This window comes from Podarcis gaigeae (assembly GCF_964106915.1).
Source record: "Podarcis gaigeae genome assembly, chromosome: 6".
NCBI classification, from domain to species: domain Eukaryota; kingdom Metazoa; phylum Chordata; class Lepidosauria; order Squamata; family Lacertidae; genus Podarcis; species Podarcis gaigeae.
Window position 1 is genome coordinate 95,280,435 of NC_139682.1, and position 24,000 is coordinate 95,304,434.

The window sequence follows — 24,000 nt, forward strand, 5'->3', positions numbered from 1 at the left end:
CTAGGAATATGCAGCCACCCCGTATAGTTTTGAGTAGAAATGGTAAAAAGTTCCTTCTTCATGCTTATAGTAAAATGATTCACAGTTTTTTCAATTAAACTTTACACTGGAAAATAGGGCTCTATATTTCTTTTAAGAATTATTATCGAGACATCGACTTGCCCAAAGCTAGTGTACTTAAATGTTTCTCCTGAAATCTGTACCAAAGTTTCCACTGCACAACTCCAAGGTTTGGTTCCAAATAACTATAGGCAGTGTTTTGCTCTTTCAGAGGGGCATTCTGTTCTTACCTCTTGTCTCTCCTGAGGGTTAGATGGAAGCTGTGGAATAGTGTACAGTGGGTGGACGGCACTTAAGATGGGTGAATCTCTTTTTTGTGAGAAATGCATGTCTGTAATCTATAAATTGCTGCAACATTTATTTGCCTGTTTCCACCAACTCATACCTGTCTGTTTGTTTGCTTGCTTTTAGAATGGCCACAGGTGGCAGATATTTCAAGATTTGCTGGGAACAGATCAAGATAACCTTGATTTGGCCAATGTTAACTTAATGTTAGAACTCCTGGTCCAGAAGAAAAAACAGCTGGAAGCAGTAAGCTTTTCCCCTTCTCTCTGTTAATAAATACATTAAGAAGCATTACTTTTTGTTTGGTGAAATTCTAATACAGTGGTGCCCCGCAAGACGAACGCCTCGCAAGACGAAAAACCCGCTAGACGAAAGGGTTTTCCGTTTTTGGAGGCGCTTCGCTAAACGAATTTCTCTATGGGGTTGCTTCGCAAGACGAAAAAATATTGCGAGTTCCCGCGTTTTTTTCTCGCTTTTTTCTGCCCTTTCCCTAAGCGCTAAGCCGCTTCTCAGCTGTTCCGCTGATAAGCCGCTTCTCAGCTGATCGCTAAAAGCCGCTAGACCGCTAATAGCGCTAATCCGCTAAGCTGTCAATGGGCTTGCTTCGCAAGAGGAAAAACCGCTAGACGAAGAGAATCACGGAACGGATTAATTTCGTCTTGCGAGGCACCACTGTACAGTCATTCCTTGGTTCTCGGACGGCTTAGTTGACAAACAAATTGGCTCCCAAACACTGAAAACCCGGAAGTAAGCGTTCTGGCTGGTGAACACTTAATGGGAAACCCAGCCAGATGGATGGGTTATGAATAATAAAATTCCAGTTTTCGAATGCTTTTTGGAAGCCGAACGTCTGACACAGCTTCCGCTTGAGTGCAGAAAAATCCTGCAGCCAATCGGAAGCTGCGCCTTGGTTTTCAAACAGTTTCAGGAGTCTAATGGACTTCTGGCATGGATGAAGTTCGAGAACCAAGGTTCCACTGTACAGTACAAAGGTGACTTCCTGATTAGCATTGTTGCTTAGCATTGTTGCTTAGCCATTTTAATACAAGTAGGAAAGCTTGTAAATGCCACTTACCTGGTAACTGTGGTGAGTTATAATATAATTGTAGAGTTGGAAGGTACCCTCAGGGTCATCTAGTCCAACCCCCTGCAATGCAGGAATCTCAACTAAAGCATCCATTACAGATGGCCATCCAACCTCTGCTTAAAAACCTCCAAGGAAGGGGAGTCCATCACCTTCTTAGGGAGGTCATTCCACTGTGGAACAGAAAGTTCTTCTTGATGTGATGGAGGGACTCAGGAGTGAGGCTGCTTCTCTTGCAATAAGAGCTGGCTGAAGCTACCAAGGCACTCTGGCCCTCATACCACAGAGGGACTGCGCAGGCAGGCGGCTTCTTTAAACTGCTTCACTGAGGGCCTGTGGCTGCCTGTGCCTGGGTGAGCTGTTTAACAAAGCCCCCACTCCAGCTTGCATGAGCTGGATGCTGTGGGCTTGATCAACTGAGAAGCAGACTTACTTAACCCTCCGCTTCTCAGCTGATCAAGTCCCCCTTTGGCGCGTACATGGGGTGAGCAGACTGACTCTTTCTCTCTCCCCCACTCAATAGACCTGCCTCAGTTGCCTTAGCATGGGCAGATGGGCAGCAGTTTTGAAAGAGACAGAAGCTGCACACAGTGATGTTAATTGTTTCCATGGCTGGCAACTGCCATCTTTCTCCTCGCCTTCTTTCCGACATTGTGATGCCCCACCATATTGTGATGTTTCACAGTGTTGTAAAGCAGATACCACCCAGCCCAACATGGTGTAACAAATCAAGTTTGCCCTACTTGTAACCCACCATGTAAAGCACTGCCCTCAAGAGAGCCATTGGCCAGCTACAAGAAATATGATAAACATGTTGTTTGCTTGGGTTTGCTAATAACTGGTGGACCAGGATGCAAAATTGCTGGGCTACATTCAGATTTCTGGGTTTGGTCCTGGATTAAATGAAGCTGATGATTCTGATGGAAAAAAAGGTCAACAAAGCCTCTATTCTTGCTTTTTTCACCTTTTCACAGCCATTTTCACTTTTATCTTCTACTACATTAACGTCATCAGTCCCTAAGACAGTTGGCTGGCACACTGTACACCTCCTTCCTGCAACTCCTGCAGCCAAGCATATTGCTCTGCTTTCCTTTGGACCACGTCAACCAGGACGAGAGGGGGGTCTTGTCGTTTGGGCAGTATAGGACCTCCATACACACTGCCCTGGCTTGCCCCCCAGGGAGGACTCTTTTAATGTAGCTGTTTGACTTCACCCCTGGAGGTGCACTCCATTGTCTCTCAAGACCAGGCATAGGCAAACTTGGCCCTCCAGATATTTTGGGACTACAACTCCCATCATCCCTAAGTAACAGGACCAGTGGTCAGGGATGATGGGAGTTGTAGTCCCAAAATATCTGGAGGGCCGAGTTTGCCTATGCCTGCTCAAGACAGACAGATACCAACAACTAACATCAAAATCATGTTTTCTTTTTTGAAAGGACACTACTTTTCTCCCCGTTCCTCCTGTTCCACCACTGTGTGGAGTGGGTACATATGCACCTTAACAGATTTAATGACCTTGGTGTGCACTAATATGCATAAATTCTTGGCTTTAAAAGCTATTGAACTTTTTAAAGGCCTATTTTTGTATGTTTATACGGCTTTAGATAGTTTTAAGGCCTATTGTGCACAGATTTATTGTATTTATTATCCCATTATATTCCACCTTCAGGAGAGTTACCAGGAAGTCTCCTATCCAAGCATTTAGCAAACTCAAAGCTGCTTATATTCAGCACTGGTTGCTACATGATGTGCCTTCTAACCGCAACTATGGCCTGTAGCGCAGATATGCATAAATGTATGAACTAACAATATTGGAGATTGCTTAGGAAACATTTTTGTCCCGTTTGAGTGGACAATGAAAAGGGGAGTACTTTTAAATATGTAGGCTCGGTTAATATTTGCCAAACCAATAGTGAATGGAGATCTAATTAATTGGGTTGGGGAAGTGTGATGCGGTATTCTTCAGCTGCACAACCTTTTCCCTTAACTTAGTCTTCAGACAAAAACGCAATAAAGTGGAACAAATAGCTGTATGCCTACATTTAGACTCTCAGTTCCTCAGAGAAATTATCCTGGTATATATACAGTATGTATATAGCCTCCAGTAACAGTTTACTCTGCTTATTTTCCAGAATCTTTTGTGTTAATTGTATCGTTGTCTTTTAGCAGCATAAATATAATTTTTAGAAGGGGAGGATAGCATTGATAATAAAGGATATTGGGCTGGTGCAGATAAAATGCTTGTACTAGGTAAATAGCCAGTTTTAGGAATATAAGACCCTAAGCCAAAACTGATCTACTTTGTGGAGCAAATTCTCTCCAACCAAGATTTTCCTTATTGCAGAATCTAAAAATCTAATTTGGAGTGGGTTTCAGATTGTGAGTGAAGTGAAAATGGCCTGTATTTGTATTCCCAAAGCTGGTTCTATAATACATGACCTGGAAAGCTTGTCTGCAAACAAATGCCGGCTCCCTTGGCCTGAAGCGAGATGAGCGTCATACCGCATAATCAAGTTTGACTGGACTTCACCACCCAGGGGTCCTTTACTTTTTACCTATAAAACCAAGAATGTTTGAAACCCAAACATCACATGGATGTGTAATGACAGTCGTTCCCTTTTCTGCCAGCAAACAAATGTACAAAAAGGTCTGGGTGAATAAATGGGTTTTTAACTAGTGCTGTAAATCCACCAGAGTCCGCATCAGTGAAATGTGAAAGGTGAGGGCATTCCATAGTTATCAAGGTGCCACACATGCAGATTGTCATGTAATGTACAAAATGTAATTGTACAGGTTTATGTACATATTTCCATTTGTAGTCACGTATCACCTTAGCATCTTGTATATGCATATTTTTAGAGAGAGAAAACATTTGCACGTATCTTAGAAATTATTTTATTTTATTTTATTTGGCACTTAGTCCCGTTTTTATGTCTAAACCTTCTGTTACAGGAATCCCATGCTGCCCAGCTACAGATTTTGATGGAATTCCTGAAGGTTGCCAGGAGAAATAAAAGAGAGGTAACGTAACCTACTTAACACAACCTACTTGATTTACTACTATTGATGTCTTTTTTTCCATTGCACTATTTTTAATAATGCGAGTTGGCATATCACATTGTGTTAATAAAGAGGTGTGTTGAGTGGGAATTCTTTCCAACAGAATCTTTAAAACACATGGATTTGAAAGACTCCATATTATACTGTGAAGGATGGTTTGTGTTCTTGTGTTTCAACTTGAATTGGGTGTTTCTTTTGCTTAACTCTTAATATGCTGGGAAAGAAGACTGTCAAGGACATAGTTGTTGGCAGTTGCAGGAACGTTTTGGAGCAAATTGCAGCTGGGGCTAGAATTGGGCAGCATTGCAAATTATTTTCTAGGAAAGTTTTTAAAAAGTCTTAATATGGAAAGCCTGTTACTGTGTACATACATATATTATAGATTCTAGGGTGATTTAAATTATTATCATTATTATTGTTATTATTGCTGAAATAATATTGTGGAAGGTCTTATCCCATCTTTATAAAATGTAGGACAAGGGGAGATGGTATCTGTTTAGTGTATTGCGAAAACATGAAGTTTTGCTTTAATTGATTTAGCATGGGGGGGAAAGTGTTAAATCTCATAGGATGCAAGTAGGTTTACATCAGGCTTGTTGTCCTATTAGGTGGGCAGAAAGGAAGTTACCCTACATGGCCAGTGTGAATATTTGTCCTTCCAACTTAAATGAGTGTGCATTTAGGGCCATGGGGTTGTGCACATGTGATTTCAGATTTACTCTGCCCTTGCCCCTCAGTATTGGTGATGCATCTAATGCTGATTAGCCTGGAATAAATAAACTGTATTTACTCTTAAACTCACGTTCAAAAATTGACACTTTAATTTTAGATGTTGTCATCATATCATATCATATCATTATTATTTCTGCTTCTATTTTTATACTGCTTTTCCTGTGTTCCTGAGTATATAAAAGCCTTTCCTCTTGGTCACAAATCTTGTAGTTTTTTTGCAAATAGTCTTTGTCTTGTCCCTGAACACCCCACTCATGAATGGTAAATTGGATTTAAAATTAGTTGGCTGCTTTAACTTTATTGTTGGCCAGCAGTAACCGCAGGGTACGTTAAGACTTCCTGGAATGGTCTCTTGGTACCCTCGGGAAGGATCTCCCAAATAACATAAGAAAACAAAAAGGTGTGTCAGTGGAAATACGTTTTTATTTGTTCCTGAAATGTATACCCCAACTTTAAATAGCCAATTGGCTTAAAAAAGTTAGCAGTGTTAACAAGCCTGGAAACAGAGCGAGGTTTCCACTTAGCAGTACCCAGTTGATCGGTGCCATGGTCTAGTAGAAGTCGAGAGAGAGCTGGTAATAGTGAGGCAGCAAGAGAATAATTTTGGGGGAGGTGTGGGAAACTGGTGTACATCTCAGTTTCTGTACAATGACTCCAAGGCTGCAGAAGATAAGGTAGTAGCATTCTGTAAAATTGCCAAGAGGAGTGAATAGCTGGGAAAGGCCTAAGCTGTGCGTTCTTCTGCTGCTTCTGAAAAGAAAGAACTGGGTTGACACAGAGACTAAAATCCTCTCAGGAGATACCAAGGAGGACGGGTTTTCCATATTGCAGGGGGTTGGGCTAGATGACCCTTGGGGTCCCTCCCAACTCTACAATTCTCTGATTCAGTCAAGGCCTGCACCCCCTCCTTTAAGTGAGCAGGCCAATTTAGGAGCATATCAATATAATCCCTTCTCACTTAACTGAAGCTTATTGTATACACACTATGAAAAATATTTTGGCCAGCTGAAAATTATTCATTAAGTTTCTTATAGCATGCCCTTCCTCCCAAAGGAGACAAAGGCAACAGCTACAAAGGCAGCTACCCTGGAAGTGTTGCACTACTTTATTTAGCTGCGTACATATACTGAACATTCTGGAGTTGTCATCTTCCTAAATATATCCATTCAACTGCTGGTCCTCCATCAACATAATGAAGATGTTAAGTAGCGAAAGAGAGACTGTCACTAGTTATTGCGTGGTAATTGTGGACAAATAAAAGCATGAATTCTCCAGTGCCATTGTTAGCTCCTGCTAATCACTTTTCATGTCAAACATGGTTGCTTAGGTCATTTGCACATGTGTATAGGATGATTGATTTATAGGGGGGGGTGAGAAATGACAAAGGCAAAAATCATTCAGATCACAGATAGTTGATTATTTCTTGTATTCCCAAGGTAGGCTTTTAGCTTCAGTAGTAAATTTTTCATTATCCTTTTTTAAAAAAATGTTTCAGCAATTTCACTGCTCAGTTAGATGAAAATAGCCACAATAGCATGCAGCAGGGATTTTTGCTGGTTTAATGCTCATTTCCATAAGCATCCATCCATTTGTTTGCCTTTTGAAAAATGTGGCATTCAAATCTCCGAAGTTGATTACTCAAAACTACAGTTGCTGATCAGCTTTCTTTTTGTTGCTTTTATAATCTTTATGGTTTTTGGAAAGCGTTCATATAACCAGGGGTAGATTTGACTCTGGAACATACAATGAATTATTGGCAACAACACATTTTATAGACTTCGTAATGAAAGCATATGGTGCCTATGTAAGTACACCCATCACATTTCACAACTGTGTGAGTAGGTCAAATGAAACAATCATTTGAAGCATATATTTGGTATGATTTTCCATTATTGCATTTACTGCACAGATTATAGCTTCGGTTTTCCTTGTTGTCAGCTGTAGTGGGTCCTACCAGTTGTGAAGCTACCCCTCTTGATGTCCTAGACAAGCTGGTGATGTGTCACTTAATCCAGGGTTTTTTCAATTGTAGATTCAGGTCTCATAGGAAGAGATGCTATTTGGGATGTTCACATCATCCTAGGTTTTTCTGCTTCAAGATTTCATAGGCATTTAAGTAGGCAGTGTGCCCGCCCCCCATTTGAAAATGAAGAAAAACTATCATCCACTGTTTGATTTTGCATATTGAAACCATCTGGGTACAGGTGTTCACAGCACCTTTCATTTTCTAATAATGCAATAGTCTTCCCAAACTGGTGCCCCAGATATTTTGAATTATGGCTGTCACCATCCTCGACCATTAGCCATGCTGGCTTAGTTTGATAGGCATAGTAGTCAAAAACATCTGGAAAGAACTAGGTTAGAATCAGGTAATAGAGAGTGATCTCTGGCTTGGAATCTTGGTCCGAGATTGCAACAGTGTTTACTGAAGAAGTAAACACTGCAAAACCTTCTTGAAAACTAAGTATCTTGTTGGTGATACTTCTAAATTCTGGGCAAGAGTGTCAGGGGTAATTTCTGGTTTGTTTTTTTCAGTGTGCCAAACTGAGTCAGGTTTTTCTTGTCTAATTCCCTGGTGAGTGGTCTTTTGGTAAAGAAGTTACCACTTTGTTTTATTCTATCCAGAACCCTGCAAATGTAATGTTACTTTCTAAACCACTGTGTGGCCTGTTTCATATTTCTGGAGCACTTCCTTTCTTCTTCATGTGTATCTGTATTACAAACGCAGGATCTGGAATTGTGATACAGTTAGGAATTGTATGCTATACTTTGTGGGTTTGGATGATGCGTCTTCAGACATCCTTTTGTGAACGATGCTAATGGTTGATCGGTTGTAACATTCCAATGTGGCATGAAGCATTGTGTGGTAAACATATCCTACGAATAATGAAGAGGGTCACACTTATCTCTCATGCTGGTAGTTTGGGGCTGAAGCTGATAATAAAACCTGTAGATTTTATTGATTGTTTTGAAGACGCTCTGCCCTGTAAGTGTCGAGGGCAACTCTCAGCAGCCACATTTTTGCAAAGATCATTGATTGAGATTTGCCATTAAAACTGGCTAGTTGCTGGAGTGAGAGTGCTGCTTGCTTGTAAACGTTTGCAGGTGCAATTAAAATCTCTGACCACAAAAGCTTTGCTGCATCACAAGAAAGTTCTCTGTCTGTCTGTCTCTCTCTCTCTCTCTCTCTCTCTCTCTCTCTCTGTAGGCGGCGGCGGAACTCTGGAAATAGTATAATGTGATTCCTTTTTTCAAGATGAAGCTGTTTTGGTTTTGTTTTTAGTCAAAGTGCCCCAATTTTGAAATATTCCTGGCTGATAAGGAACCTGCTCAATCCTTTGTCCTTCTCCTGACAGCTAACTAATGAAAGGAGGAAATGGGTCTGTGTAGGGGGCTTGGAGATGGGGGGCGAGCAAGAAACCTCAATCTGGCTCCAGCGCTTGTTGCTTTTTCTCTTGCAGCTTTGGTCTTTAATCCTATTAAAAGGGTCTGGCTAAAAAGGGAGAGCCCATTACATGCAGCAAAAACAAGGGAAGGGAAAACCACTCAATGGAGTTATGCAGCCTAAAGAAGAGACTCCCTTTCCTTCTTGCAAGCCTTCCAGGAGGACCCTTCCTGCCATTCCATCATCTCTACCTTCCTGCAAAGACCTGCAAGGGGGAAAAAGCAAAGCAGGCACCGATCTCTGCACATATAGAGTTTTGCATGCATTGGCAGGCTCTCTTCCTCCCCAAGGTGTTGCAGAGGCACATCACAGTTAGCAAAAAAAAGCAGAGCGGGGGGGGGGGGGGCACAAGGCAGGCAGACAAAGAGGGGAGGCTCCATGTCAGTAGGGAAGTGGACAGACCCTTCCTATTGGGGATGTGCTGACTGCACACATATATATCCCAAGAACAAAAATGGGGGTGGGGTGTCAGGATAGGTTAAGAAGGGGGGGGGAAGGGTTTGTATGTAAGGCAGGTCAGGTCCCACAGATCTGAGGAGCCGGCCAGGGTAATGAGGGAGAGAAAGCAAATGAGAAGGAGACCAAAGAGGACTGAAGGAAGGTTGAAGGTGTAGGGGAAACTCAGAGAGGCTACCGTATTTGAAATATGGGGGGGGATTAGAATGCCACAAGGAAGAAGCTTCTTTTCGGGGATGCGGGAGTAGAGGTGTAAGGAGAGGGAGAGAACTGAATGAGGCAGGGAGCAACAAAGAGGCAGAGGACTAGGGACAACTTGGAGACCTGTTTTCTTGGGGAGAGTGGGCTGTCCCATAGATGGAAAAAGTGGTTGGTGGAAAGGGGGGGGGATTCCTCAATGCAAAGGTCCTTCTTTTGGGGATGGGGGGAGGGGATGTTCCCATCCTTGTGAAGAAATTGGGACATAATGGATGCAGGGAGATGATGAGGCAAAGAAAGCTAGGACTTCTCTGCCAGGATGGTGGAAGGAGGAGAGGCAAGGCAGAAACGCCTTAAAGGGCCAGCGAGAAGAGAGGGAGAGGGAATGGAGAATGGGAGGATCACTTTAAATATGAGACAAACTGCATCCCATGTTAAATCAATACAGATCTTAGCATTTTACTTTCAAATACAAGACAATTCCACATTTTAAGGGATGGGTGGCAGCCCTAGTCACAGTTGAATCTTACGTATCATGGCTACTCTACAGTATGGGTTGATACCACTATTCAAGTATCTGGTCGTGTCTAGATAACTCCTCCCCTCTACTAGTAATTAGTCTGTTTTGATATTTATTCAGTGGATTTAGTGGGCCCTGGACGTGACATATTTTGATATAAGCTAGTTGTTTGATGGAATGCCTAGTTGTATTTTAGCTGCTCCTTTCAAAAGATTTGAAATTCCCAATGTTAACATCGATGCATTGCCAATTCCCAAATAAACAGAATGTTTATCACTAGGCAAATTAAATTCAGCTTGGTTCAAGTTGAATTATTTTACTTGTTTCCTAAGGATTTTTTGCCTATTTGCTATTATCTTACAGGCTATAGCAATACAAGTGCTGGGTGGGTTATCAGTGACTTTCTAATTATGTGAAACATAATTGCTTTTAAAATCACTTTAAGAACCTTGGATATTAAGAGTACTACATATTAACGTTTAATAATGTTGGGCCCCTTTATTACTGAAGCTATGCAACATAATGTTCTTGCCTGTGACATTTTTGTTTGCTTATATAATGCACATTACTTTGTGCACAGTGACTACCTGAGATGAGTATTTTTTCCTAACCCATTTGCGCTTCCTTCTCTTTAAGGAAAATGATTTATTTTATGCCAGTGTCCGTGTTGCCAGTATTTCCAGTACAAATTGGCTTAGATTTTGCTTATCCCTTTTTTCATCCACAGCAACTGGAGCAGATCCAGAAGGAACTGAGTGTTCTGGAAGAAGATATCAAAAGAGTGGAGGTGAGGCACCGAGCCCTTGTTGAAACTTGAGCAGTTTTTCATTTCCATTAAACTGTCTGCATCACTGTGAGCTGCTGTGTTAAGTTTATGGCAGTTACTTCAGTAATAATGAAAATGAACAGATTAAGCTTTCTGGTTAATTTGTTCACTTGAATGCTTGAGTTTCTGCTTGATGAGAGGGCATTTCAAATATATGTATACCTTCGGTGTATTCAGAATTTATTTCTCTCTGTGTAGCTTTCTGTGTGCTTCAGCTTGTGAGGTATTGGGAGTTGCATCATAATCCTAGATGGCTCAAAAGAAATAATTATTATTCACTTCAGACTCTGATTCTAAACCTCTGCTGCCTTGTGGGACATCTTCGGGAGAAGAAAAAGCCAAGGAGTAACCTACACAAATTCAGAGTGAAGTTCCTAAGACAGTTGGGTGGCACCTTGTATGCCAAGCTGGTGCCAAATGTGTTACTCCGTTTTTCTTTGGCCTACATCAGCAAGGCTGAGAAGGGGGTCTTGTTGTCTGGGCAACCCAGGACCTCCATACACACTGCCCAGGTTTGAGCCCCAGACAGGTCACTTCAGTGCTGCTAACACAGCATTTTGACCCCATTGTCTCTTGAGACACCAACAACAAGAACTTCCCTTCAGCCCATAAAATGATAGTGCCAGAAAGAAAAGGCTGCATCCAAGGGACAACATTCAAGTAGATAGGAATAGTGATCTTGCCCCTTCTGTTTACTTTGTCCCTCTCTTTTTCTGGAATAAGAGCCCCGTTTTGAAAGTTATTGCAATGATGTGGCAGTTCCTGATCCTATGTGATTGCAGCATGTATAAGTACTGGGCTGAGGCTAACCATGGGGGCTCTTTGTTGGAAAAAACATGTTTGATTATTGGTGCCCACATATTGCTCATAATTACATAAGTAATGTAACCGTGTAAGACTACAGGGAACTGCCTTCTATTCTGTTGCAGATGTGAATGAAGGAAGGCTATAAATGTGAATATTCAGGTGCTTGATAAATTTCTTCCAGTAAGAGAAAAGATGCTTAGTAATCCTGTCTAGTTAGTTTCCAGAAGTACTGTACATTAGGACATTACTGTCCACAAAAAATATAATAACCTTTTAACCATAGTTTTAGTTTTGGACTTTGCAGTTTGACCCTGCCAGTTTAAGAGTTTTGTTTGCCTATTCAGGTAGGCTGCCTGGTAGGCTTCACTTATCTTGAGAAGCTAATTTAGAAATGCTGGAATGAACTTGCTATTTATTCAAATGCATCATCATATGTCAGAGCTGTCTCACCATTAAGCTTATAAAAGTGTTTGGACATTTTGAGAGATAACAGCTGACTTTCTCCATCTGGGCTGATATTAAGAGGCTCAGATGGAAGCTATTGGTCCTAATTGTACCAGCCTGCTCTTGGAATAAAGCACTTTGATGATAAGCTCACTGTGGTTTAGCTGCTTTAGCACCATAAAAAGAGAAAATAGCATTAGCTGCTCCAGAAAATGCTAGGAATGTTCTATGAAACTAGCTGAGTTGAAATGAAAATAATGAGTTAAGTAATATCTTCCTAAAGGTGCCTGCTGTTAATGCAGGTGTAAATCTTACTTTGTATAATTACTGTGCTGCGTCTGGTTATATTGCAGGAAATGAGTGGCTTGTATTCACCAGTCAGTGAGGACAGCACTGTGCCGCAGTTTGAGGCTCCCTCACCTTCCCACAGGTACTACTCTGTTGTTTGCTGAGATGTCTGGTATAGAACACACTTAATAAAAACAAAACAAAACTTGCTCCACTCTTATCTTCCCTCCTTCCCTTGCCATAGTCTACACTCATCTGCTTTACTAATTTCTTTTTGGAAGGAAATACTGTTTGAAGAGAAGTAATGGGAATGGATTATGTCCTATGGGGGTATTTTGCAGCCCAAGGGTTTGATTCCCTTTGGAGCAACTGTCTAGAGTTCACGTTGTGCTTCTCTCCAAAATTTTGGGGCTAGTACATTTTGCCAGGAATTTGAATATTGCAGGAGGAAGGAAAAAAAAAACCTTGGGAGACTTTTTTTTTTTTTTGCAGTCCAACAAATTACCAAAACATATACTTGCCCAAAGGGAAAACTCTCTCTCTTACATCACCATGGAACAAGAAATGGCTTAGGGCCTCTGCTGTTCCCACCTTGAAGAGAAGATCCTTGTCACTAGTAATAAAAGTCCCGAAACCTACATTTAGCTTCCAATGGCAAAACACCCAAACTCACTCCGGCAAATTTACCTGTGAAGCAGCCCCACTTGAACACAATTCTAATAATCATTAAGCACTTTCAGAAAGTAAACTACCGTATTTTTCGCCCTATAGGACGCACGTTTTCCCCTCCAAAAATGAAGGGGAAATGTGTGTGCATCCTATGGGGCAAATGCAGGCTTTCGCTGAAGCCTGGAGAGCAAGGGGGGTCGATGCGCACCTCTCGCTCTCCAGGCTTCAGGAAGCTGTCCACTAGCCGCGGGAGAGCTGCGTGAAGTCGCACAGCTCTCCCACGGCTAGCAGAGAGCTTGCCTGCACCCAGAAGCTTGGGGCGCGCTGCGCTCAGCACGCTCCAGGCTTCGCGCAGCTCTCCCACGGCTTGCGGATAGCAGCCTGTTCTGGGGGCTGGGGTCAGGGGAAGCTCGGGCTTCCCCCGCCCCAGCCCCGCACCTGGGGGGGAAATATTTTTTTTCTTTATTCCCCCCCCCCAAAAACCAACTAGGTGCGTCCTATGGGCCGATGCGCCCTATGGGACGAAAAATACGGTAGATAACAAAACTGCCCCTCCTTCCCACCTTAACCACACCTTTTCTGCCAATGAAGACCAACATTTTGATTAATGATCATACTTTATTGATTAGAAGTATAGAAGAATGGTGAAAGGAAGTTGAAATCCATATGATTTCCATAAAAAGTGGTTAGTATGGTAGGGCACGCATGGTCAAGCAGGGCAGAATGGGGAGTGCGGTGCAAGGGAAGGTGTATGGTACAGCGAACTGCAATAAAATCAGCAACAAAGTCAACCTCTTATGTCTGGCAAGGTGTAATACTACTTCCCTTTAAATGCCTTAAGGTTTGCTTTCCTGGCAGCTTCACGTTACTGTGCTGATAGCTTGTAGTGTGCTTTAAGCCCCAGTTGCAAGGCAAATGGTTGCTCTTTAAGTGTGAGGAGATGTACTGGAATGCCATTTACTAGCTTCTAGAAAGGTGGAAGAGTAGAGAAGGTAGACTGAGTAGAGATATTCTCTGATGACAAATGATGACACTGACTTTTCTGGCTACTAAAGTTGCACATGGGGAAAATGTATATGACTTGCACTATATATTTTAACCCCTTATGTAGATTATTTTCTTTATTTTTTCAGTAGCATTATTGATTCTACGGAATACAGCCAACCTCCTGGATTTAGCAGTACTTCCCAGGTAAGAAAATAACCTTGGCATGTACAAAGATGGGGAAGTTGACCTCGGACAGCTCAATCTGGGAGGGTAATATGGGTGCTCTTAAATATTTACGGTGAGGAGCCAAAGCTAGTTTGTAGGTTAAATGCAGAGCATTTAAAGTTTTCAAATATGGTGATCAGGATATAGATATAATTCTAAACCATAGTTACAAGAATAAGCCTAGTCTCTTCCTAGACTTACACAGTTCTCCCCCCCCTCTGATGCAGCTAAAAGAAGCTAATTTTTGATTAGCTACAGCTTGCTGTGCTGTCTATACCAAGACTATACCGAGTCTTAAATATGGCAAGTGAAAGCATACAAATTTCAAACCATACTTTTTGAAGCTGGTTTGTTTTCCTTATCCATAGTTACAATTAACCACAGTTTAGCTATTTTGGCACTCTTCAGATTTGTTTACCCTGTGGGGCAGAGTGTATATATTTTGTCTCATGGAGCAAATAGATTTGGGGATATTTTCATTGTGAAAACAGTGCAGTGGGGAAGGTTTTGCTTACCACTTATCTAGTGCCCTAATCTTCATCCAGTCTGGGTTTCCCTATTGACCCTTCAGATCATCACCAATCGCAGATAACAATGGCACTCAAAGTGAACCATTCACAGTGGGATCAGGTGTTAAACAGGGCTGTGTTATTGCCCCCTCTATTCATTATTTTCATTGCTATGATCCTACACTTTGTTGAAGGGAAACTCCCCACCGGAGTAGAAATCATATATCGAACAGATAGAAAGCTCCTCAATCTGAGCAGGCTGAAAGCAAAGAGTAAGGTTACCGTTACTTCCGTCATAGAGCTTCAGTATGCTGATGACAGCGTAGTGTGTACACACTCAGAGGATGGCCTCCAAACCATCCTAAATATCTTTGCAGAACCTTACAAAAAGCTTGGCCTATCACTCAACATCCAAAAAACAAAAGTGCTGCACCAACAAGTACAAAATAACCCCTCTGCAGCACCACAAATCCAACTCAATGGTGTAACGTTGGAAAATGTCAATCACTTCTCCTACCTAGACAGTTATCTTTCCACAAGGGCCAACATTGATGCCAAAATCCAGCATCGCCTGAGCTCTGTGAGTGTGGCTTTCTCCCGATAGAAGTGCAGAGTGTTTGACATTCACAGGGAAACCAAAATGCATGTTTACAAAGCTATTGTACTACCAACCTTACTGTATGCTTGTGAAATATGGACCACTTATAAATGCCATCTCCAACTCCTCGAAAGATTCCATCAATGGTGTCTCCAAAAAATTTTACACATCACTTGGGAAGACAGGCGAGCTAATATCTGTGTACTGGAAGAAGCAAAGATCACCAGTGTTGAAGCAATGATTCTTCAACATCGACTTTGTTGGATTGGTCATGTTATGTGGATGGCAGATGGTCATCTTCCAAAGCAACTACTCTATTCCGAACTTAAAAATGGAAAGCGTAATGCTGGTGGTCATCAAAAGAGGTTTAAAGACTGTCTCAAGGCAAATCTAAAAAAATGTAGTATAAACACTAACAACTGGGAAACACTGGCCTGCAAGCGCTCCAGTTGAAGAACAGCCTTTACCAAAGGTGTCATTGGCTTTGAAGACACTCAAACTCAGGACGCAAGGGAGAAACGTGCTAAGAGGAAGGCACGCTTTGCAAATCCACACCATGATCAACTTCCGCCCAGAAACCAATGTCCCCACTGTGGAATGACATGTGGATCCAGAATCGGCCTCCACAGTCACTTACGGACTCATTGTTAAAATTGTGTTTATGGACGACAATCTTACTCGGCTACGAGTGATCGCCAAAGAAGAAGAATCTTCATCCAGTCTGGGTTTCTCTATTTTCCCTTCACATACTTGCGAGAGATATGTACCGTATTTTTCACCCTATAGGACGCACCGTCCCATAAGGTGCACCTAGGTTTTTTGGGGGGAAATAAAGGGGGGGAAATTATTTTTCCCCCAGGCGCGGGGCTGGGGCGGGGGAGGCCTGCCCAAGCTTCCCCCGACCCCAGCCCCCAAACAGGCAGCTCTCTGCAAGCCGTGGGAGCCCAGCGCTGGCTCCCGCTGCTTGCTGAGAGGTCCGCGAAGCCTGCATTTGCCCCATAGGACACACACACATTTCCCCTTCATTTTTGGAGGGGGGAAAGTGCATCCTATAGGGCGAAAAATACGGTATATTTCCTACATTGTGTTTAGTTCGGCCCTAAAGAAGTTTTTTCTGAATACTTCCTGCTGTGTACTGAATATAACTACTTGAGATGGCATAGTAAGCAAGAGAGTGAACAGATCATTGAAGAAAACAGGCTGTGTGATGTGAAGCAGCTTGATTTCAATGGAAAGGGAGCTCAAGAAGTATTTTCTTGGTCATTTGTTTCCTTGAAAGTGATTAGTGTAAAGACATTCCATTCCCTCCCCCCAACTTGGAGAGCTGGGTGTCATTTCTTTTGTAGTGGTATGACAAGAAATTAGAGAAGTTGGTGTTGTATCATCTGTTCACTGGAATACTGTGATCTTTGATTTGTGTGATATTTCTCTTACAAATCTTATGCCTGAGGCATAAATGTAGATCTCTTGTAATTATTACCTTCATATCAAAAGGATTATAGCTAAAAGACATCCCATGTGGACCACTGACAAAACCAGAAGCAAATACAAATGTTAACCCTTATTTTGATTCTTAGCATATCTGAAATGTCTGTCTACTGTTTATTCGTTGAGCAGTAGAATCTGCCAAAGGAGTTGCTTCTGAATACAGTCTTTCTCCTCCCCCTCCTTCTTTCAGGCTAAGAAGCAGCCTTGGTATAACAGTACGTTAGCATCAAGGAGGAAGAGGCTAACAGCCCATTTTGAAGATCTGGAGCAATGCTACTTTTCCACCAGGATGACTCGAGTATCAGGTAGAATACCTGTTAGCTACTGAATAGGGTACTTAACTGTGTCTTTACCATACATCCAGTTACCTGTATTCTCCTGTCCAGCATGGCAATTTGCCACTCACCAAGGTTGATTTCTCTAGGTGACCAAGATAATTGACACCCACGGCCATAATATTGATTTGTTTCTGGTTTGTAGTTTTGTCTGCCCGTAACTTTCAGGTTGTGAATGCGGCAAACCCGGAAGTATATACTTCCGGGTTTTGCCGCATGCACAGAAGCAGTGCTTCTAGATGCGAACTTTTCGGGGTACGTACGGACCTCCGGAACGAATTAAGTTCGTATCCAGAGGGTCCACTGTAATTCTCTCCATTGGTTCATATTATTGCCCTCCACCCTGTCAGCCAGATACAAAGCTTTGTCTTTATTTAATTTGTCCCTGCTTTGTCCCCAAAATTCAGTCTGACTTACTGTACAGTAAGACAGACTTCTCTCAGTCCCCACCCACAATTACATGAGCATGAACCTCTAGTCTTCTCTTTCCTTGACTATCACAGCTTTTCATTATGATTGATTTTTTTATATATGTATGTTTTATAACCTACTATGAACCATCTTGAGAAACCATATGGTAGAATAAATGTTTAAAAACATTCAAAAATAGTATATTAATTGCTTTCTCTTGCGCCACCTCAGTCTCCTTACCTATGTCTATATCTAAAACTTCACTGCCAACAGCATTCACCTCTTTGGCTCCTCTTTTAAATTCCCTACATAGATTCCTGTTCCTAACTGCAATCAGCATAGATTAGTTTTCTTTAACTTCAAAGTTCTTTGTGGCCTTTCCTACTCTGTTTTCATCTGTCCCTGTATTCATGTTTGTCCTGGGAAGTGGTGTATGAATTAGGGTGACAATTTTTTGTGGGGGTGCTGTAGGGCACCCTGTCATCTGCCCTGCACCACCAATAAGGCGTTCCTTCTCCTCCTTTCCTAAAATGGGACAGGAAGGGTGGAGGTGGAAGAACTTGCTGCCATTGCTGAACCAACAGCGAAAGTAGTATCTGCTTAGGCTGTGATTCCATCTGGAAAGGGTGGGCCTGGCCTCATGCACTAATAACATCCAGGTTAGACTGCTGTAATGTGATTTGTGTGCACCTGCCTTTTTTGAAGACTATTCAGAAACTAAGTGATGTAGAATTTGGCTGTCAGAATGTTAGTGTGGTTAAGGATGTCAGAACATGTGTCACTGAATAATGTACCAGTTGCACTAATTGCTGATGCTCCTGAGTGTTCTACCATCTAAAAATCCTATCCCCCCCCCTCCTACCTTTGTAGATGACAGCAGAACCTCAAGCCAGTTGGATGAATTTCAGGAGTGTCTATCCAAGTTCACTCGCTACAATTCTGTCCGACCCCTCGCAACACTGTCGTATGCTAGTGACCTCTACAATGGATCCAGCATAGTATCCAGGTAATAAACGTAATGTTGTTGAAATGCTAGAAATTCTACAAAATGGGACTTCATAGGATCAGGCAAAGTTCTTCCTTTACTTGAGGGTCTATCTTTGGCCTCAATATTTTGCCTGCATGAATGCTGCCCACAATTTCTCCTTCTTGGTTTCCTTCTTAAGCTTGGTAAATCAATGAGTGGGCTTGAAATTAAATTTGCCAAATGAGGCGCTAGCATTGCAGCAGTAACTTGCTGTGAGTAGAAAAGTTTGGAATGTAATCAATGAAAAGTATGCTGTATGTTTGAATTGAGTTGGGAGGTCAGTGAATATAGGAAGAAACTTGAGTATTTGGAGATATTCAATAATGTTTTTGTGTATTAGACATACAAATAGTTTAAAACGCTGAAATCTTAAAGATTCCATCTCCTCTAATTCCAATCTACCTAGCAAGAATATAAAAAATATATATAGTTGGTTCAACACATGTTTAACCTACAGTCAAAAACAGACAGAATTTCCTGTAGGGTACTTCAGGTTTTTTTAAACAGCTCACTGTTTTTTCCCTTTCTTTCCTGGTATGCTGGAAGTAGAGCATTTCCATTAGAATGTCAACTTTATTTTAGAAGAGTAAATTGACAAAGCTTGAAGCTGAGTATCTTGGGAGAGCTTTTTCTCTCTCTATAACGTTCTGAACACCTTGCAGTTGAATTATTTTAAGATGCTAAATTAGGCATTAGGAAGTAATATGATCAACTTCAGTAATAGCTCCGTCTTAAAGGTAAAGGTAAAGGTACCCCTGCCCGTACGGGCCAGTCTTGACAGACTCTAGGGTTGTGCGCTCATCTCACTCTAGAGGCCGGGAGCCAGCGCTGTCCGCAGACACTTCCGGGTCACGTGGCCAGCGTGACGAAGCTGCTCCGGCGAACCGGCACCAGAGCAGCACACAGAACGCCGTTTACCTTCCCACTAGTAAGCGGTACCTATTTATCTACTTGCACTTAGGGGTGCTTTTGAACTGCTAGGTGGGCAGGAGCTGGGACCGAAAGACGGGAGCTCACCCCGCCGCGGGGATTCGAACCGCTGACCGTACGATTGGCAAGTCCTAGGCACTGAGGTTTTACCTACAGCGCCACCCGCGTCCCCTGGCCTTACCATAGTTTTGGGGTTTTCCAGCCTGAAGAACCATTGGTGACATCTTGCATGCATATTCATTCATTGCACACTGTATCTGAGGGCCAAAAACTTCCAATCTTGCTTCCTCCCTCTATGAGGCAGACCGCTTTAATTCCCGCTGTGGGTGGGGCCACAGTTGTACACCCAACTGAGCCACGCTCAATGCACAAATGCGATCAATGCGATCGGCAAGTCCTAGGCGCTGAGGTTTTACCCACAGCGCCACCCGCGTCCCGTCTCTTGGAGGATTCAAAATGCTGAACCAAACATGCTGTTAAAACAAATGAGTATAACTTTCTGATGAGGTGTAAATGTAGACATGATGAAGTTACATTGATAAGAAAATGGTTTACTGCCAACTAAATTGTTTTTTGTTAAATCCATAATTTGTCAGTAAGTCGCAGAACCATTTTATGTTGGTTTTTCAATCAAAAAAATTAGCAATTCCTAGTGTAGAAATTCACAAAGATAAGGAAATTTCATAAAAGAAATTGGAAGAATAAAAAAAGATTGAAAGAGCTTGCCTGTCATAAATTTTTGAAGGACATCGTTTTTTAAAAAAATGCTGTGGTGTCCATTACTTAGATATCAAAAACATGTTTGAGAGCACTAAATGGACATACTAATTAAAATTTTAAAAATGTCTAGTTTGGTTATATTCTTTACTGTCTATGCACCTCCTGTCTGGAAATTGTCCAAAGGTTAGACTATATATATAGTGTTTCCCATCCAAAATATTATTTAAAATATGACATGTTTATAACAGAATATGACCAAATAGCTGGATAGAAAACTAAATGGAAAATAAAATTAAAAGAGCACATAGAAAATTAAACAGGTTACATTTGGGACGATAGGTCAGCATGATGCTGACTGACAGCTCCCATCATCCCTGACCATTTGCTGTGCTGGTTGGGATGGATGCCAGCAGTTTTTTGCAGGCAAGTCACTGTTGGCCACTGCCTGTTCTGCCACCTTCTTTGGTCTATAAAAGGCCTCATATTACCTAGAAAAGCTCTGCTGGTTGACCTGGTGGGGGTGTAATGGAAGCAGCAAAAGTATGTCTTCTTGGCCACCTTCACTGTCACTATAAATAGGCTCAATAATGAGCACCCACTAATTTTGCTTATATTTACCTGGAGTTTTTCTCTGCTTGTGCTCTAGCTGTCTCCCCTGTCTCTTTCATTGCCCTCAGCTTTGCTCTATACCAAGGAGCCAGCGAGGCTCTGTCAAGTGGGAAAGGGTACTCGGGCAAGTGTGTCAATGGCCTGGGCCATCTGTATATTCCACAGATCAGGCAGTGTTTCAGTAGAAACCCCAGTCATATTAGATGGGACAATTCCCTAGAATCATGTGGAAACCAGCTGGATCCTTGAGCCTCTGAGGGTTCACCATCCTAATAGGTCCCCTACCTCTGCAGAGGGGGAAAGCTGCTGGACACCTAAAACTCCTCAGGAGGCGAGCCAACCATGATAAAAGACTGATGTTAATATCCTTCCACTCTCAGATCACTCTCTTCCTGCCTGGTTGAGAAAACCAGATCCAGGGTGTGGCCTCCCATGTGGCCAGTGACATGTTGAGACAGCCCCATTTTTGTCATGGCTGCCATGAAACCTTCAGCATGGATGTCTGGAAGCCTTCAAGACCACTTCCAAGACCACCTCTGTCAGCTCAGTCAGCAAGACTGCTGGGCAGTGTGGTGGGTGGTAAACCAGCAGACTCCTTAATAGGTCCTGATTGCCCAATGCCAGGTACATTCACTCTAGATTCCCACTCAAGCAGGCAGGGAGCTTGGAGAGAGAGATGGAATACAGCCCCACTCCCACCCTCAAGACTGATGCTGCCCTGAGGACCCAGGTAGGCACAGCTGAATAAGACCAAACCCACAGTGCTATTTTTCTAGAAAAAGAGATGCCGGAACTGAATTCCAATAGGTTCTGGCTGAAAAAAGGTCCCACCAACCCATGTCTCAGTAATAGATAACAGGTCGGCCTCCTCATCCACAATCAAGTCATGAATGAGAGAGATATTATGTAAAAGCAACCTGGCATTTTAAAGCAGCGTTCTCAGGCCTGAGGGCTGGCTAACAGAGCAGTCACAATTCCTCTGGCTAGAGATGGGGCTGGCATGTGGCACAACCACAAACTGTGTCACGTTGGGACCAAAAAGGGACTAAGAAACTCAGTAAATTAACAGAAAGCACCAGTATTGCAAGTGAATCTTTATACATGCATACATACATAATTTTATTTGTATGCCGCCTTTCCATAGTTAAAACCATGCTCAAGACAGCTTACAGCATAAAAAATTACATAATTACAAACATAACAAAGTAGTCATAAACAGTAAATAAAACATCAAAAAGTACACAGCCAGATCGAACAGTTTTCACATAAATCATATTAAGATCTAAAATAACAATACAAAAAATTAATATCAATAACAACAACCCCCCCCCCCCACAACAAAACATTCTAAACAATACTCCATCCCAATAGTCTGTTCAGCAGCCTCACTTTTGGTAGCTGGAGTCAGTCAGGGTCCTGCCCTCTCAGGCCAGGTGGGAAAACCTGCAAGGCAGGGATGAGGTCTTCCAGGACTCTCAAGAAGGCTTGCACTAGCATGTTCTCCCATTTTTATTTTGAGATAAGAAGATGCATTTGAGAGGAGGTACTATTTCCTATGGAAAAGCTAAATCATAAGGCTCTTTTCTCTTCCCTGCTAAGTTCTGACTACATCCAGTTTCCCCTATCTGCTGTTATTGCTTTGCTGCTATGATTTTCTTCTGATTACTGCATAGGATTTGGAGTTGCATTGGTCACCCCAGCCAATTTGGAACGATGGAGTAAATGGGATAACATCTGTTACATGCTGCTTTTATTGGCAGCAAACACTTTCAATCCCTTTCAAATAAATTGCAAGAAGAGGCAGGGTGCTATTTAATGCTTCTTAAAGTATTCCCAAAACATGTCTTCACCTTTTGTATCAGATCTCACAAGAAGTATAAAAACAATATATCATTTAATTAATAGCTGTAGTTTACCAGCCCACAAGGTGGCAACCTCTGTTTGCCTTGGAATCAGCATTGTATCGTTTGGAATATGAGTTCCATATCTAGCCTCTTGGTAGAAATTTCATGCTGTTGCAGATCCATAGCACTTTGGCTCAACAAAGGAACATTTGAGGCATTCTTTCTTTCTGAATTTACTCTATGACCATCTTAGCAAATGTTGATATTAAATAAAGATCAACAATGGTTTTTTTAAAAAAAAAAATCAATAGAAATGTGCTTCAGGTTTACCTAAAGGTAAAGGACCCCTGACAGTTGTCCAGTCGCAGACGACTCACTGCTGACCTTCTGATTGGCAAGCCCAAGAGGCTCAGTGGTTTAGACTACAGTGCCACCCGCGTCCTCAGGTTTACCTAGAATAATATAAAATCAATATAAAATGTGGTGAACACCTTGTATATAAATAGTGTTGGGGGGGAGAATTGGTCTTTAAAGCTATTTCGCACATTACATTTTTGTTGTTGTGTGGATAAAAATATCTGTCTGTACCAAACATGTGTATTGTATAGATGGGTCAGGGACTAGAAATTGGCTGAGAGTTCTCACTAGGTGCATTTATGGTGCACACATATGTAAAATAACTTTTGAACATAAGAGTCTGCACATACAATTTTGGCCTACTGATAACTGAGCACATTGGCAGTCTTCAGAAATTTGATAAATGAGTACAAATGTCAGCTTATTTGGATTCTGGTCTACAGTTAATGCAGCTAAACAACTTCTAATGTTTTCCCCATGGTGAAAGTCAGTACTAAGACATATAAAAGATGAATAAAGAATCTGCAATGTTTGAATGACAATGATTTTTAGGAATTTATTTAAATAATTGAAGTAGAGATGTACAAGGGTATGGCAGAATTAAATTATTTCTAAAATTTCACTGGTAACTGATAGAACAGGTCTATAACTGGTCTACTGTGATGTCCTTTGATACTAGCAAGTTGTATTTATTGAGAGTGGTTAAGAATATTCTCAGTAGCTGTTAATATGTGTGGCACAGGAGGTCAAAAGTGTGTGTTTAGGTTGGAGTAATGTAGCCTACAAAGAAGGATAAAAACTCACTGCAAAGTTTTACAGTGATTTTCAATAAGTGCTTGGCCTCTTCAACTGTACACATGGTTAGTTTTGTGTAGGCAGAATGTTAGGTTGGCCTAAAGACCACATGACAAAACTTTATTTCAGAGGTGCTCAGAAAACCACAACCTCATTAGTGAGCTATAGGGAAAGAAAGGACATGGCACCCCATCAGCGCATGTTTCTCAGTCTTGGCAATACATGCATGGTTTCCCCCTTTTCTTTGCTATGCTTTCCACATTAAGAACTGATTGCTTAAGCTGTGAT

At 41.9% G+C, this 24,000-nt stretch overlaps 1 protein-coding gene across 3 annotated transcripts in view; it reads left to right on the forward strand.

The window, feature by feature from the left end:
- The window catches only part of COP1 (COP1 E3 ubiquitin ligase), a 102,898-nt gene that overhangs the window by 9,727 nt on the left and 69,171 nt on the right, over nt 1-24,000 (forward strand). For 2 of the 3 annotated variants that reach the window (XM_083743856.1, XM_083743858.1), the window contains exons 5-11: nt 472-591; nt 4,385-4,453; nt 10,571-10,630; nt 12,274-12,350; nt 14,011-14,068; nt 16,875-16,989; nt 18,301-18,436. In XM_083743856.1, the coding sequence (XP_083599982.1) occupies nt 472-591; nt 4,385-4,453; nt 10,571-10,630; nt 12,274-12,350; nt 14,011-14,068; nt 16,875-16,989; nt 18,301-18,436 (635 nt within the window). The remainder of the gene's footprint in view (nt 1-471; nt 592-4,384; nt 4,454-10,570; nt 10,631-12,273; nt 12,351-14,010; nt 14,069-16,874; nt 16,990-18,300; nt 18,437-24,000) is intronic. The other variant, XM_083743857.1, reaches the window with a different exon arrangement.